The sequence below is a fragment of the Erpetoichthys calabaricus genome, chromosome 3, assembly GCF_900747795.2.
Source record: "Erpetoichthys calabaricus chromosome 3, fErpCal1.3, whole genome shotgun sequence".
Taxonomy (NCBI): domain Eukaryota; kingdom Metazoa; phylum Chordata; class Cladistia; order Polypteriformes; family Polypteridae; genus Erpetoichthys; species Erpetoichthys calabaricus.
Genome location: NC_041396.2, coordinates 213,719,877 through 213,734,099, shown reverse-complemented (window position 1 = coordinate 213,734,099; position 14,223 = coordinate 213,719,877). Strand labels below are relative to the sequence as shown.

Sequence of the window (14,223 nt, the reverse complement as noted above, 5' to 3'; positions counted from 1 at the left end):
TAAATCACCAACACAGGGTGAAGCTTGTCTAGATTTATTTTTTTTAAATAATAAGGATAGAATTCAGGGTGTAGAGGTGATTGAGCCACTAGGGTCAAGTGACCATAATATAATACAATTCCCATTGTTTTGTAAGAGTGCAGATGCAAAACCTAAAACTGTTAAGTTTAACTTTGGTAGGACAAATTTTGTGCAAATGTTGCAATGTCTAAAGAGAATAGACTAGGATATGCTTTTAAGTATAGAGACAGTTGAGGAGTAGCGAAACAGGTTTAAAAAAAATTTACATGTAATGCAGGACAGGTACACACCTAAATTTGGAATTAATAGGAAATTAAAAACTTTGCAGTGGGTTAATAAAGAGTTAAAAAAGATGCAAAGGAAAAAACTGCTGTATAAGGTGTATAAGACTAATAACTCAAATGTGAATCTAGGGCATATGAGATCATGAGGGCAACCATTAAGAAGGATATTAGGGAGGCTAAAAGACAGTTGGAGAGGAATATAGCAGATAAGGTGAAAGATGACCCAAATAGATTCTTTCATTATTTTAGTAGTAAAAGATCAGTCAAGTAGGAGTGAAGTGCATCAGGAATAGTAAAGGGGAATTTAAAAATACAGACAATAAAATAGTGGATGCTCCAAATAAGCATTTTATGAAGGTCTTCACAATTGAGGAAGTGGATAACCTTCCAGTGGAAAACGGGACTACTAAGGAGATACGGATTGATTTGGAAATTGTAGAGGGAGAAGTACTGCTCAGATTAAATAAGATGAAATCAAAAATAATCCCCAGGAGTAGATAATATTTACCCTTAAGTTCTTAAGGAGGTTAGCGAGCACATATTAAAAAACCCTTGACACATATTTTTAGGAAATCACAGCACTCTAGGGAAATTCTGAAGGACAGGAAAATGGCAAATATCCCGTTACATAAAAGGGATGACCAGGCAGATCCAAGCAACTATAGGCCAGTAAACTTTACATGCATCACAGCAAAATTAATGGAAGGAATTATTAAGGATAAAACTGAGCAGCACATGGCAAGTACAGAGGTTTTTGTGAACAGTTATCATGGATTCAGAAGAGGGAGATCATGTTTTACTAACATGCTGGAATTCTATAAGGAAGCAACAAAAGAGTTCGATCAAAGTGGAGCTTATGATATTATTTATCTAGACTTTCAGAAAGCATTTGATAAGGTGCCACATGGATGGCTGGGATACAAACTAAAGTGGGAGTGGGAGTAGGGCCACTGATATTTTTAATATATAAATGATTTAAATACTAATATAAGTAACAAGCTGGTTAAGTTTGCAGACAGGTGGTTTGGCAGATAATCTGGAATCCGTTAAATCATTACAAAGGGACTTGGATGGCATATAGGCTTGGGCAGATTTGTGCTAAATGAAGTTTAATGTAAGTAAATGTAAAGTATTACATGTAGGAAGTAAAATGATAGGTATGAATACACAATGGTAGGTCTGAAAATCAAGAGTACACCTTATGAGAATATTAGGAGTCGTAATAGACTCGACACTATCAACTGCCAGACAGAGTTCAGAAGCCAATAAGAAGGGTAAAAGAAAGTTAGGTTACATAGCACGATGTGTAGAGTAAAAGTCCAAGGAGGTTATGCTCAAGCTTTATAACGCACTGGTGAGGCCTCATCTAGAGCACTGTGTGTAGTTTTGGTATCCAGGCTACAAAAAGGAATAGCAGTGCCAGAAAAGGTGCAGAGAACAGTGACTAGGCTCATTTCAGGGCTACGGGAGATGAATTATGAAGTAAGATTTAAAGAGCTGAGCCTTTTCAGTTTAAACAAAAGAAGATTATGAGGTGACATGATTGAAGTGTTTAAAATTATGAAGGGAATTAATACAGTGGATCAAGACTATTATTTTAAAATGAGTTCATTGAGAACACGGGGACACAGTTGGAAACTTGTTAAGGGTAGGAAGTTTTTCTTTTCACAAAGTACCACAGACAATAGGAATAAGCTACCAAGTAGTGTAGTAGACAGTAAGACTTTAGGGACTTTCAAAACTAGACTTGATGTTTTCTTAGAAGAATTAAGTGGATAGGACTGGCGAGTTTTGTTGGGCTGAATGGCCTGTTCTTGTCTAGATTGTTCTAATGTTCTAATGCACAGGTGTTGGACTCCGGTCCTCGAGGGCCGCAGTGGCTGTATGTTTTCATTCTAACAATCTTCTTCATTAGTGAGCCATTTTTACTGCCAATTTCTTTTGCTTTAGTTTTAATTAACTTGACTCAGGCCCCTTAATTGTCTCTTTTTCCTTAATTAGTAGCCAAACAATAATGAGACATCAAACAAGCCACCATATGACCAGCTCACTTGTGCCCATCACACAATATCTGAAAATAAAGAAAGGCGAAGGTCTCAGTAAGGTTGATCTCTCAGGTCACCAAAACATTTTGGCAATGTTCTTTGAAAAAACAGAAAAATCAACAAATTTGGAAATATCTGCTGTGGCAGAATGAGAGCAGCAACAAGCCATTGAATTAAATAATGGGCTTAATTAACAGCAAGAATCAGCTTCTCATTAAGAGAGTGTTTGGAGTGAAATTGGTTTGAAATCCCAGTTCAGCTGGTCATCTGTTGGCTCGTTTCATGTCTCATTTCTATTTGGCTGCCATTTAATGAAGAAACAAATCAATTCAGAGGACTGAAGCCTTAAAAACAGGGCTATTGAAATAAAGGGAAAAGGAGTTAATTAGAAGTGAAAACTGGTCACTGATTAGGAAAAGAGCTAGAACTAAAACCTGTAGCCACTGCGGCCCTCCAGGCCCGGAGTTCGACACCCCTGTTCTAATGAATCAAAAATAAATGTGGCCAAATTGCTGGATAGCATCTCTCCCTCATTGTGCACAGTAGAAGTGTAAATGTTATGATTAAGCTGTATAAGACACTTGTGATGCACACCTTAAGGTATTTGTTAAAATTTTGAATAGGTTTTAAGAGCAAATAAAGTCAAGGTAAGATCTTCTTAGAGTACTATAGTACTGATGGACATTCCTTCTAAAACTGGGAGCATTATAAAGAATGAAAACAACTAATGCAGTGCTTTGATTGATTTACTATATAACACTCACTGGTGACTTTATTAGGTACACCTGTTCAACTGCTTGTTAATGCAAATATCTAATCAGACAATCACATGGTAGCAACTCAATACATTTAGGCATATAAACATTGTCAAAACGACCTGGTGAAGTTCAAACTGAGCATAAGATTAGGGATGACAGGTGTTTTAAGTGACTTTGAACATGGCACGGTTGTTGGTGCCAGACAGGTTGGTTTGAGTATTTCAGTAACTGCTAATATACTGGGATTTTCATGCACAATCATCTCTAGGGTTTATAGCGAATGGCCCAAAAAAGGGAAAATATCCAGTAAGTGGCAGTTCTCTTAGGGAAAATGCCTTGTTGATGCCAGAGGAGAATGGCCAGACTCGTTTGAGCTGATAGAAAGAAAACAGTAATTCAAATAAGCACTCGTTACAACTGAGTTATGCAAAAGAGTATCTCTGAATGCACAACATGACGAACCTTGAAGCAGCAGCGCAAGAGACCACACCGGGTGTCACTCCTGTCAGCTATGTAAGAACAGGCAACTGAGGCTACAGTTTGCACAGGCTCACCAAAATTCCACAACAGAAGATCTGAAAAATGTTGCCTGGTCTCATGAGTCTTGATTTCTGCTGAGACATTCGGATGGTATGGTCAGAATTTGGGGTCAGCAATATGAAAGCATGTATCCATCCTGCCTTGCATCAATAGTTCAGGCTAGGTTTAATGATGTGGGGGATATTTTCTTGGCACACTTTAGGCCCCTTAATACCAATTAAACGTAGTTTAAATGCCACAACCTGAGTATTGCTGCTGACCATGTCCATCCCTTTATGACTGAAGTGTACCCATCATCTGATGGCTGCTTCCAGCAGGATAATGCACCATGTCACAAAGCTCAAATCATCTCAAACTAGTTTCTTGAACATGACAATGAGTTCACTGTACTCAAATGGCCTCCAAAGACACCAGATCTCAATCTAATACAGCACCTTTGGGATGTGGTGGAATGAAAGATTTGCATCACGAATGTGCAGCTGACAAATCTGCAGCAACTGCAAGATGGTATCATTTCAATATGGAACAAAATCCCTGAGGAATGTTTCCAACACCTTGTTGAATCTATGCCACGAAGAACTAGAGCAGTTCTGAAGGCAAGAGAGGTTCAACCTGGTACTAGCAAGATGTACTTAATAAAGTGGCTGGTCAGCGTACATCTACATACATACATACATAAGGGCCATCAAAAAATTAAAAATTTTAATTACAATATGGCATTCAACTAATCACATATCTAATGAAGGTAAATGTATGTCAGTCAGTCATTCTCCAACCTGCTATATCCTAACACAGGATCACAGGGTTCTGCTGGAGCCAATACCAGCCAACACAGGGCGCAAGGCAGGAACAAATCCCGGGCAGGGCGCCAGCCCACAGCAGGACACACACACACAAACACACACACCAAGCATACACTAGGGACAATTTAGGATCAGCAATGCACCTAACCTTCATGTCTTTGGACTGTGGGAGGAAACCCACTCAGACATGGGGAGAACATGCAAACTCCACGTAGGGAGGACCCGGGAAGAGAGGGAGATACCAGCTGTGTAAGCCTGTGTAAAAAGCCAGGGCTCCTAAAAACCATGGATTCTAGCCACTTCAATCAATCAATCACATCAGTTGTGCATCAGTGGCTAAGCGAGGTTCTCTTTTACCGGCAGTTTCATTTTGCCGACGTGCTCACCTCTGTTGTCTATCAGTGGCTAAACGAGTTTCTCTCTCTTCTTTCACTTTGGCAACAGAGTCGCTTTCTTTGAGCTTCATACTGTAGCCTCGCACTTCAGCATTACAATTAACAATATCAAGACTATATGCCATGTTTTGCTTTGATTCTAAAAAAATATCCCTGACAGATTATTTAGGAGAGGAATAAACAATACTTATTAAACTAGTTGTAACAAGTATATAAACGCAGTGGTAACATTTCTGTCTTGCATCTCAAGTCACTGTTGTTTATTCTGTTACACTGGAGATGTCACATGGTCACTGCTTCAATCTCCATGCTCAGAGATGCCTGTGATCCTCTCTGTTCAGTCCACACTAATTTGTCTGATGCAAAAGTAGGTCAGCCCTGGAGATTATTATTATCTCTAGGCTAAACAAGTACTCATTCAATATGCTGCCAAGGACATTTCAACTATAAAGAACACACCATATATTAATTGCATGAACATGCAATTATTATATAATAATGCTAGGTCATGGGATCAACTGAATAAATCCACTATTTTTATTTGCAGAGCTACAGGGAAGAACAGTAGGTAGCATCAGGCACATGGAATAAAGAGAAATCTGCATAGGGCACACATGCTGACTCAAACACACTTGCAAATAAGGTAACTTAAAAACATCCACACAGACATGGAACAAACATAAAAATGCCATATTGATGGAATCTGGTCGAAGAATTAAACTCCAGTCTCTGGAGCTGGAAGACACCTAAAATATTCTATACACTTTTATTTATTACATAATCAAAAAAAAACAAAAAACTGCTGTTTCACTAAATACTAAAGGTTTATTTATAGACTGCTCAAAAAAAATTAAAGGAACACTTGAAAACACATTAGATCTCAATGGGAAAAAATCCTGCTGGATATCTATACTGATATGGACTGGGTAATGTGTTAGGAATGAAAGGATGCCACATCGTTTGATGGAAATGAAAATTCAACTTACAAAGGGCTGAATTCAAAGACAACCCAAAAGTCAAAGTGAAAAAATAAGCGGTAGGCTGGTCCATTTTCCCGAAATTTCACTGCAACAACTCAAAATCGTACTCAGTAGTTTGTATGGCCCGCACACGCTTGTATGCATGCCTGACAACGTCAGGGCATGCTCCTAATGAGACGACGGATGGTGTCCTAGGGGATCTCGTCCCTGATCTGGACCAGGGCATCAATGAGCTCATGGACAGTCTGAGGCGCAACCTTACGGCGTCGAATAGACCAAACATAATGTCCCAGAGGTGTTATATTGGATTTACATCAGGTGAGCATGGGGGCCAGTCAATGGTATCAATTCCTTCATCCTCCAGGAACTGCCTGCATACTCTCGCCACATGAGGCCAGAAATTGTTATGCACCAGGAGGAACCCAGGACCCACTGCATCAGCATAGGGTCTGACAATTGGTCCAAGGATTTCACCCCGATGCCTAATGGCAGTCAAGGTACCGTTGTTTAGCCTGTAGAACTCTGTGCGTCCTTCCATGGATATGCCTCCCCAGACCATCACTGACCCACCACCAAACCGGTCATGCTGAACGATGTTACAGGAAACATTACATTCTCCATGGCTTCTCCAGACCCTTTCATGTCTGTCACATGTGCTCAGGGTGGACCAGCTCTCATCTGTGAAAAGCACAGGGCGCCAGTGATGGCCCTGTCAATTCTGGAATTCTATGGCAAATTGGCAAGTGCCATTCAAGCTCCATAGTGCCAGGCAGTGAGCACAGGCCCACTAGAAGACGTTGGGCCCTCAGGCTCCCTCATGAAGTCTGTTTCTGATTGTTTGGTCAGAGACATTCACACCAGTGGCCTACTGGAGGCCATTTTGTAGGGCTGTGGCAGTGCTCATCCTGTTCCTCCTAGCACAAAGGAGCAGATACCGGTCATGCTGATGGGTTAAGGACCTTCTACGGCCCTGTCCAGCTCTCCTGGAGCAACTGCCTACCTCATGGAATCTCCTCTATGCCCTTGAGATTGTGCTGGGAGACACAGCAAACCTTCTGGCAATGGCACGTATTGATGTGCCATCCTGGAGAAGTTGGACTACCTGTGCAACCTCTGTAGGGTTAAGGTATCGCCTTCATGCTACCAGTAGTGACATTGATTGTAGCCGAATGCAAACCTAGCAAAAAAACAGTCAGAAAAGATGAGGAGGGTAAAATGTTATTAAATGTTTCATCTTGCCATCCAAATACAGAAACAGTAGGTAAATTGGTAAAATGGTAAATGAGAATGCTCAGTTGGCAGGAGGGACAGGCAACATGGTCAAAGGAAAATGGGGATGGAGTGTTTAGGGTGTAGAAGAAGCTTTCTGGGTACATAGATGAGTAAGTGAATAAGTCATGCCACTAGGAAAGAAGGGAGTTGAACCCAAGCCAACAGGCTAAGAGAGCAGGAGGATTTTCTCTGTGCTCTCTTCATTTGGTTATTCTCACTTCATTATATTCAAGTTGTCATTTTAGATGATGAAGTAGGAACTTGCCATGGATACATCATCACCATTAATGGTCCAGTATAAGACCTTCATCATATTCTACAGCAGATGAGGTTTCCCTCTGCCTTGGTGTACTGCGAAGTACTCACCCAAATGAGTTTAAACTGTACTAATTTGGGACTAGAATTTTGTATTCATCTTTTTCCTGTCATTTCAATGAATTTGAAATGCAAAATTAAAAAAAAAATATATGTATATATTTATTTGTATGTTCAGCATTGTGTGTTTCTATCATTTATTTAATCTTTACTCTAGTAATATTGCATTGGCATGTTGAATTTATAAAAGTGAATGCATTTCACAAGAATAAATTGAACAGAATTTCAAAAAATAAAACACATTTTTGGCACTTCCTGTAAAGTTCCCCCACCATACTCATTCAACTGAACTGTAACATTTTGTAAACATATGCAGTATATTGTAAAAGAGATAAGGATAACCCTGAAAACAGTAGTAGAATAAAAAGTAGATTGTTTGTGGATAAATTATTATTGTTCAATACAGCTACAAGTGATGCTCACCTTAGAAATTCTCCTCATCATATGCACACGTACACACATGCACACACACAAACACAGTCAAATTCAAGCAACATGTTTACCCTAGTACTTTCCTCTGAAGTTTTAAATGACTGATTTCTACTGGGATTTTTTGTGCAATATTCTTCCCTGTATACATCTTTTACCTTATTAAGTGTACCATACTGAGAAGGAATGATCCTTTCCACTAAGGTAATGAGTGCAGACAAGGAAAGGATATCTGTAGTCATGCAATACTAAAGAACATTGCCTTGTCTCGGTGCAGCTAAATTTTATAATATCATCATAACCTGGAATTTGCAGTTATCTTCTTCATACCTGTCTGCCCCTAGCTCCAGTCATGTATTGGTAACAACTTGCTATGTAGGGATTTTAGCAAGGATGTCTTTGGATAGAAAATATCATCATCCTGACTTTTTGATTGCATTAGCACCATGACCTATGGCTTTCACTGCTCTTTCTGTAGGAATGCCTTTGGCTGAAAGGAACTTGGCCACCCTTCTTTCTATAAGGAAATAGCCTCTCTTTCCCATATTTTGCAACTATTGAAACAATTTCTTGATGTGCTTGCCATGATGTACTGCTCTTTTCCACTACATGGCTCCCAAAATTACTTAGCCTGTGGGCTTTACCTACTATTTCTGCCAGGAAGCATCACTGCTGCCATCTGTGGCACACTGCTCATTTCCTCTGTTGGAGATAACAGCCTCACTGTAAGCTTTATTACATCACCATCTTTTTCTGTCAGGGAGTTTAATCTCACTTTGTACTACATTTTAATATTTTGTTCACTTCATATGCTTATAGGCACAACTTCAGTATTCATTAATTGTGAGACATTACACTCACTCTCCGACCGGACTTCATACTTTTGCTAGATGCTTTCCCACCAAATAGAAAAAATATTCTTCATTAACCCTGTTGTTTTGTGGCCCATCTTGTCTTACCTCATATGATACTGGAACAATACTTAGGGAGTGAGGCTTATTCCATTTAAGCAAGGACTAAGCACAGATGTGTGTGGGATATATGGAACTACATAACACTCCATAACAGAACCCAAACCATTATCTACTTCATCTTTTTCTTCACATACAAAAGTATAGTCCTAGTTACATTGTTCTCATGCACTAACAGTAAATATACAAATACAGTATTTTTTTTTCCTGATATTAAATTGGCATATATAAACACATACACATTTCGATTAAGTTATAGAATGATTAAGCATTAATTATTTTTAGGGTACTACCAAATTACATCACATGAAAATCTGTGGGCTTGTAAAACAGAATTCTGAAGAGGAAAGGCCACTAAATACTGACCATTAATTATGTATGTTCTGGTTTTATGCACTACTCTTGCACAACATAACATGAGGAAGATATTATCAGCTTCTTTTGTTGTGCACTTCTTTGTGTTTATGACATCCAGGATGTGAGTTAACCAGAAAAAAACTGTAAAAGTGGAAGTACAGGCTTTGACAACCATACAAAACACAGCATGTGAATTAAATTAATGCATTGGGACATAAAAAGCTCATAACTCGTTGTGTAAGTAAGTAGACACATTGTCCCTTTAACTTTTACACTGGTGGCTATTAATGCACATTGCTGTATATACAGTACAAATACCATATAGTAACCAAAATTATCTTTTTCATCTGAATCTCCTGTATATCCATACATGGTCATAACCTTTGCAGACAGACACTACATGATGTAACTTAATTTCATTCTGCTTTCAAATATTAAACGTTTTTTGCTTCAAAGTACTTATCCATATTTTAAGGAAAAAAATATTTTTTTATTTGAACACAAACATCATCATAGATGTTTAAATAATTGAAATGTATTCAATTAGCATACATTTTAATGGTCCCTGAGTAGAAGGTTCATCCTTTTTATAAGTGGAACAATTCCAAGATTTTACATTGGTATGTATATTTAGCATAAATGATATTTTACGGTGGTGATTCTAAATTGGCCCTAGTGTGTGCTTGGTGTGTGGGTGTGTTTGTGTGTGTCCTGCGGTGGGTTGGCACCCTGCCTGGGATTGGTTCCCTGCCTTGTGCCCTGTGTTGGCTGGGATTGGCTCCAGCGGACCCCCGTGACCCTGTTTGGATTCAGCGGGTTGGAAAATGGATGGATGGATGGATATTTTACGGGAGAAATATATGCACAGTATGTGTGTGTGTGTGTGAAACAATAAAAAAAAAAAAGCGCACAAAGCCTGCCTATCAAATACATAAAATGTGTGTGAATGAAGAATATTTGTAGATGGCTTTCATACTGAATGCAAGGATGCCCAGGCTGAGTACATTGGAGGAAGTCCAATCAAAAGTTGGAATGAAAAGTACAGTAGACCTAACAAAGAGAAATACTGAACCTATTCAGTAACATGTTTCACTTTAATCAACAATACATTTTGTATTCAAAATATTACAAAATGATAAACTATATATTTCCAAAAACAAATAAAAAAACTTTAGAAAATATAACCTTCAGCTTACCGTTAGTTTTAGAGAAGACTGCAATAGCTCCATTCACTAGACCAGCGTACAAGTAATTTGATTTGTACATGAGACTTGTGACTGATGACTTGTCCGGCATGAAGAAATGTTGAAGACGTACCTTTTTAGATCCTTGACTACTTTTATATACACAGATACTGTAAAAGGGAAATAATTATTCAATTAAACTGCAAATATTTAGCTTTTTCAATAAGCAAAGTAAAACAATTTAAATAATAAACTGCTCTAAGAAGACATTTTTATAGTGTTTTTAAGATTACAAAATTAAAGAAGGCAACCCTGACATATAACAGAAATACAACTGCTCTTATACAATAGCCTGAAGAAAAAAACTCTTTTGGACACATTGAAGTTTTTCAGAATTATGTTATGTTACATAGAAATACACTCACACATGCATTTCCACACACAGTGATGAAGACTATCCAGATGAAATGTTTCATATTTAACACTCTTCTCTGTTTTTTCAGTAATAACCTTTAGCTATTTCTCATATAAAATAACTACTGTAACCTAATGCCATTGTGCTGCTATAATGTGGAATGGTGGCTCTGCACAGTCAGTCTAGGCAATATTCTAAAATTGTATGAGTAGCCATCTGGAGCAAAAAGGTAGTATCACATTCACTGCAGCTTTAGTGAGATGGCAGAATGCTTCACTTAGACAGGATTAAGTCTCTTCTCTATGTGCGTGTGTTTACACTTGTAACATCTATGGTTTTTACAAACCTACTGCAGAAATTCACAAATTGTGTCATACTGATGATAAAGGCAGTTTTGATGCAGTGTTCATAGTAAACACTATAAAATAAACAGTTGATTAAAAAGACATTTACCTGCTTTAAAGTACAAATGTATAGTTGTAATAAATTACAATGATCTCTCTTATATTTTTAAATTACACAATGAAAAGCACCTGCCTTTTAATCATATTAGTTATTTTTACACAAAATTCAAAATTACTTTAACAACACAATTCTTCTGTCTTATTCCTATCAAAAAGCACATACTAGCTCCTCATTGACAGGTAAGCTTCAGGGAAATCTTTTAGTCACATACCCATTCAGAACATGTACTTGAAACAGCTATGCTAAACTCATATTAGAGGCATACAGCAGATTAAACTGATGATTGGAAATCCCTGACATGCTATGTCCAAGTCACACATTTGACATTGTGTTATTTTTAATTTTTTTTTAAAAGCATAACAGATATTTCAGATAATTATTTTGAGATGAAGCAGTGTGTGTTACAATTAAAATGTTATGCCTCACACATAGTTGTTTACTTGACATATTCTAAGGTTGTAACTGTGAAAACTCGGAGAAGAAAATCTCAAAATAATCACCACCCCTCTACAAAAAGAGATGGAATATTTCTAAGACTGGACAATTTCTTCAAGCTAATGTAGCCCCTCCTTCTTCCAATGCAGACCAGCTTTAACAAATTGTGGATTATAATTTGTTACCGTACTTTAAGGTTTGTGAATCTAGACTTTTTGAACGCATATATTGTATAATAAAATGCATGCCCTTTCATCCAACAAAGGTTGGTGAAAATTTAATTAGTTAAAAAATACAAATTCAACCTTATAAAACGTTTCTGAAAATGTAAAATTTTCATTGATTTTAAGCAGAGAAAAAAAAGATACTATGTCACAAAATGGACAGAAACATTAACATGAATAAATTTAGTATGTGCACATGCTAGGATAATTCAGGTAAATCACAATGATCAGATCATTGTTTATAAACTGTATTCTTAAAATAACAAAGTTATGTTAATGATTATTATCTTTACAGAATGGATGGGCTTAAGACATAAATCACTAATGGACTGGCTAATGTAACAGGTCAGCAACCTCACATTAACTAAATCCTGTTGAAAGTGAAAAAAGTAAGCAACGATTTGATGAAATCATCATTTGTCTCCTAGAGTTTCATGGAGTTATCATTATAACAACATTTATTACTAGCCTGTGATGATGATTCTGGAAAGCATTGATAATTGCTTAGATTAATGTGAAATTAAAGAGTTACTGGTTAAATGTATGCACTTTGAACTCCTAGCAAGTAATGGCAGACCACCTTGGATTATACCATTAAGGTCTTGTATCAGGAAGAAGCTATATATCTAGGTGGACTTGACTGTAGTATATACAAAATTAACTGTTTATTTCCAATTTGTACTTCAGGTGGGTTTTGCTTCACTTATTATTCTCTGAATATGAGTCAAAGGGTATTTATATTTTTTAACCTTATTCCAAAATTATTAATTACTGTAAATCACCTTCCTTCCTCCATGCCCAAGCAAATGGTAGGTGAGTTTGAGACCATCCTGGATGAAGCATCACCCTCTGGGAAAGCTTCCCAATCCTCTTGTTCATCCTCATGTGAGACATAAACCATACAAAGAATTCGAGATTCCACATTGAAACATTCAACAACTTTATGGCTTGAACTCTGCAGAGTTAAAATCGATATTTGACCCATCTGATTTGTGCAACTTGCAATCTGAAGAAGAAAAAAAAAGTTGGGTTGAAATATAGAGTAAATTGAAAGGATAAGAATGCTACCAAAGCAAGGATTTTTGCTTGTATCATTAAATAAATTAACTTCAATTTGCCTATCTTACCCACAAACAACCATAGGCAACTGATGAGGAATCTGATGTTTGTTGAAATCCGGAAAATGGCTCAGGATTATGAACAGCACATTCCACCTGTTTTTAGGAAAGAAAACAGATGAGTAATATAACAAGAGCCTGTACACATATACAGGTAATGTGGCAAAATACTAAAATCTGAGATAAAACACTGATGGGCTACATTATCATTACATGTAAAAAGCATTAACTATGTACTTGCTTATTTGCACCTTATTATTCCCCATTATAAAATTTGATACTCCCAGAATGCTATACATGTTGGAGTATTGATCATTGATCAGTTGATCATTACTGTGATTTACGTTTGTATTTCAAGTTGGAAAAAACATTTCCTGAATTTATCAGTTTTAATTTTTTTTCCTCAGAATGTGCCTGCCAACATGAGATTGCAACATGACATTACACAATTAGTTCTGTTAATTAAAAACAACCCCATTTTTACCTTGACAGGATTTAAAGGTTGCCAGATAATAAAAGCCTTCTATATAAAGAATACCTGACACTTCCTTGCTTCTTTTATTTTTGATTTCTCCATTTCTTTGTTACAGGTATACAGAGTGATAATCATGCTCCACAAATATTGTTAATCTGTTTACAGTTTTCTCACGACTGCTTTAAATTAAGAATAAAATGGTTTCCATTACATAAATTAAGAAAAGACAGACCACTAATATAAGACATGCACTTTGTTGCTTCTGTGTTGGCAAGAAGCAAATCTTGGCAAACATGTGCAAACATTGTGTGATCAATCAGAAAATACTGATTCTTCAGTATGAGTAAGCTGCACACCTTTATTCATTTAGTCAGTGGTTTATGCCGAATCAGAATGACAGAAAAAGATAAAACAAAAGAGGACATTTTCTATTATACAAAAATACAATCAATTATCATTTAACATACTTAATTTAAGAAGTATCTCCCTCATCCCAGACATGATTCTGGGTTTTTGTTCAAAGGGAATTGTAAAAGACTTGGATACAATAAATATAAATTAGCATACAGTATAGGCGCTGTTAAGAAAAGCTGTTGTGTGTTGGGAAAATGTGGCTTTAAAACCTCTATTAATATCCAAACCTGCATCCTGTTCAGCATCATGGGGGCAGAGTCTAA

The 14,223-nt window shown here is 37.1% G+C and overlaps 1 protein-coding gene across 1 annotated transcript in view; it reads right to left on the bottom strand.

Moving 5' to 3' along the window:
• The window catches only part of arhgef10 (Rho guanine nucleotide exchange factor (GEF) 10), a 234,779-nt gene that overhangs the window by 60,417 nt on the left and 160,139 nt on the right, over positions 1-14,223 (bottom strand). The window contains exons 23-25 of the mRNA XM_028797766.2: positions 13,081-13,167; positions 12,736-12,959; positions 10,427-10,584 (exon numbers count right to left, since the gene is read on the bottom strand). Coding sequence (XP_028653599.2) covers positions 10,427-10,584; positions 12,736-12,959; positions 13,081-13,167 — 469 coding nt within the window. The remainder of the gene's footprint in view (positions 1-10,426; positions 10,585-12,735; positions 12,960-13,080; positions 13,168-14,223) is intronic.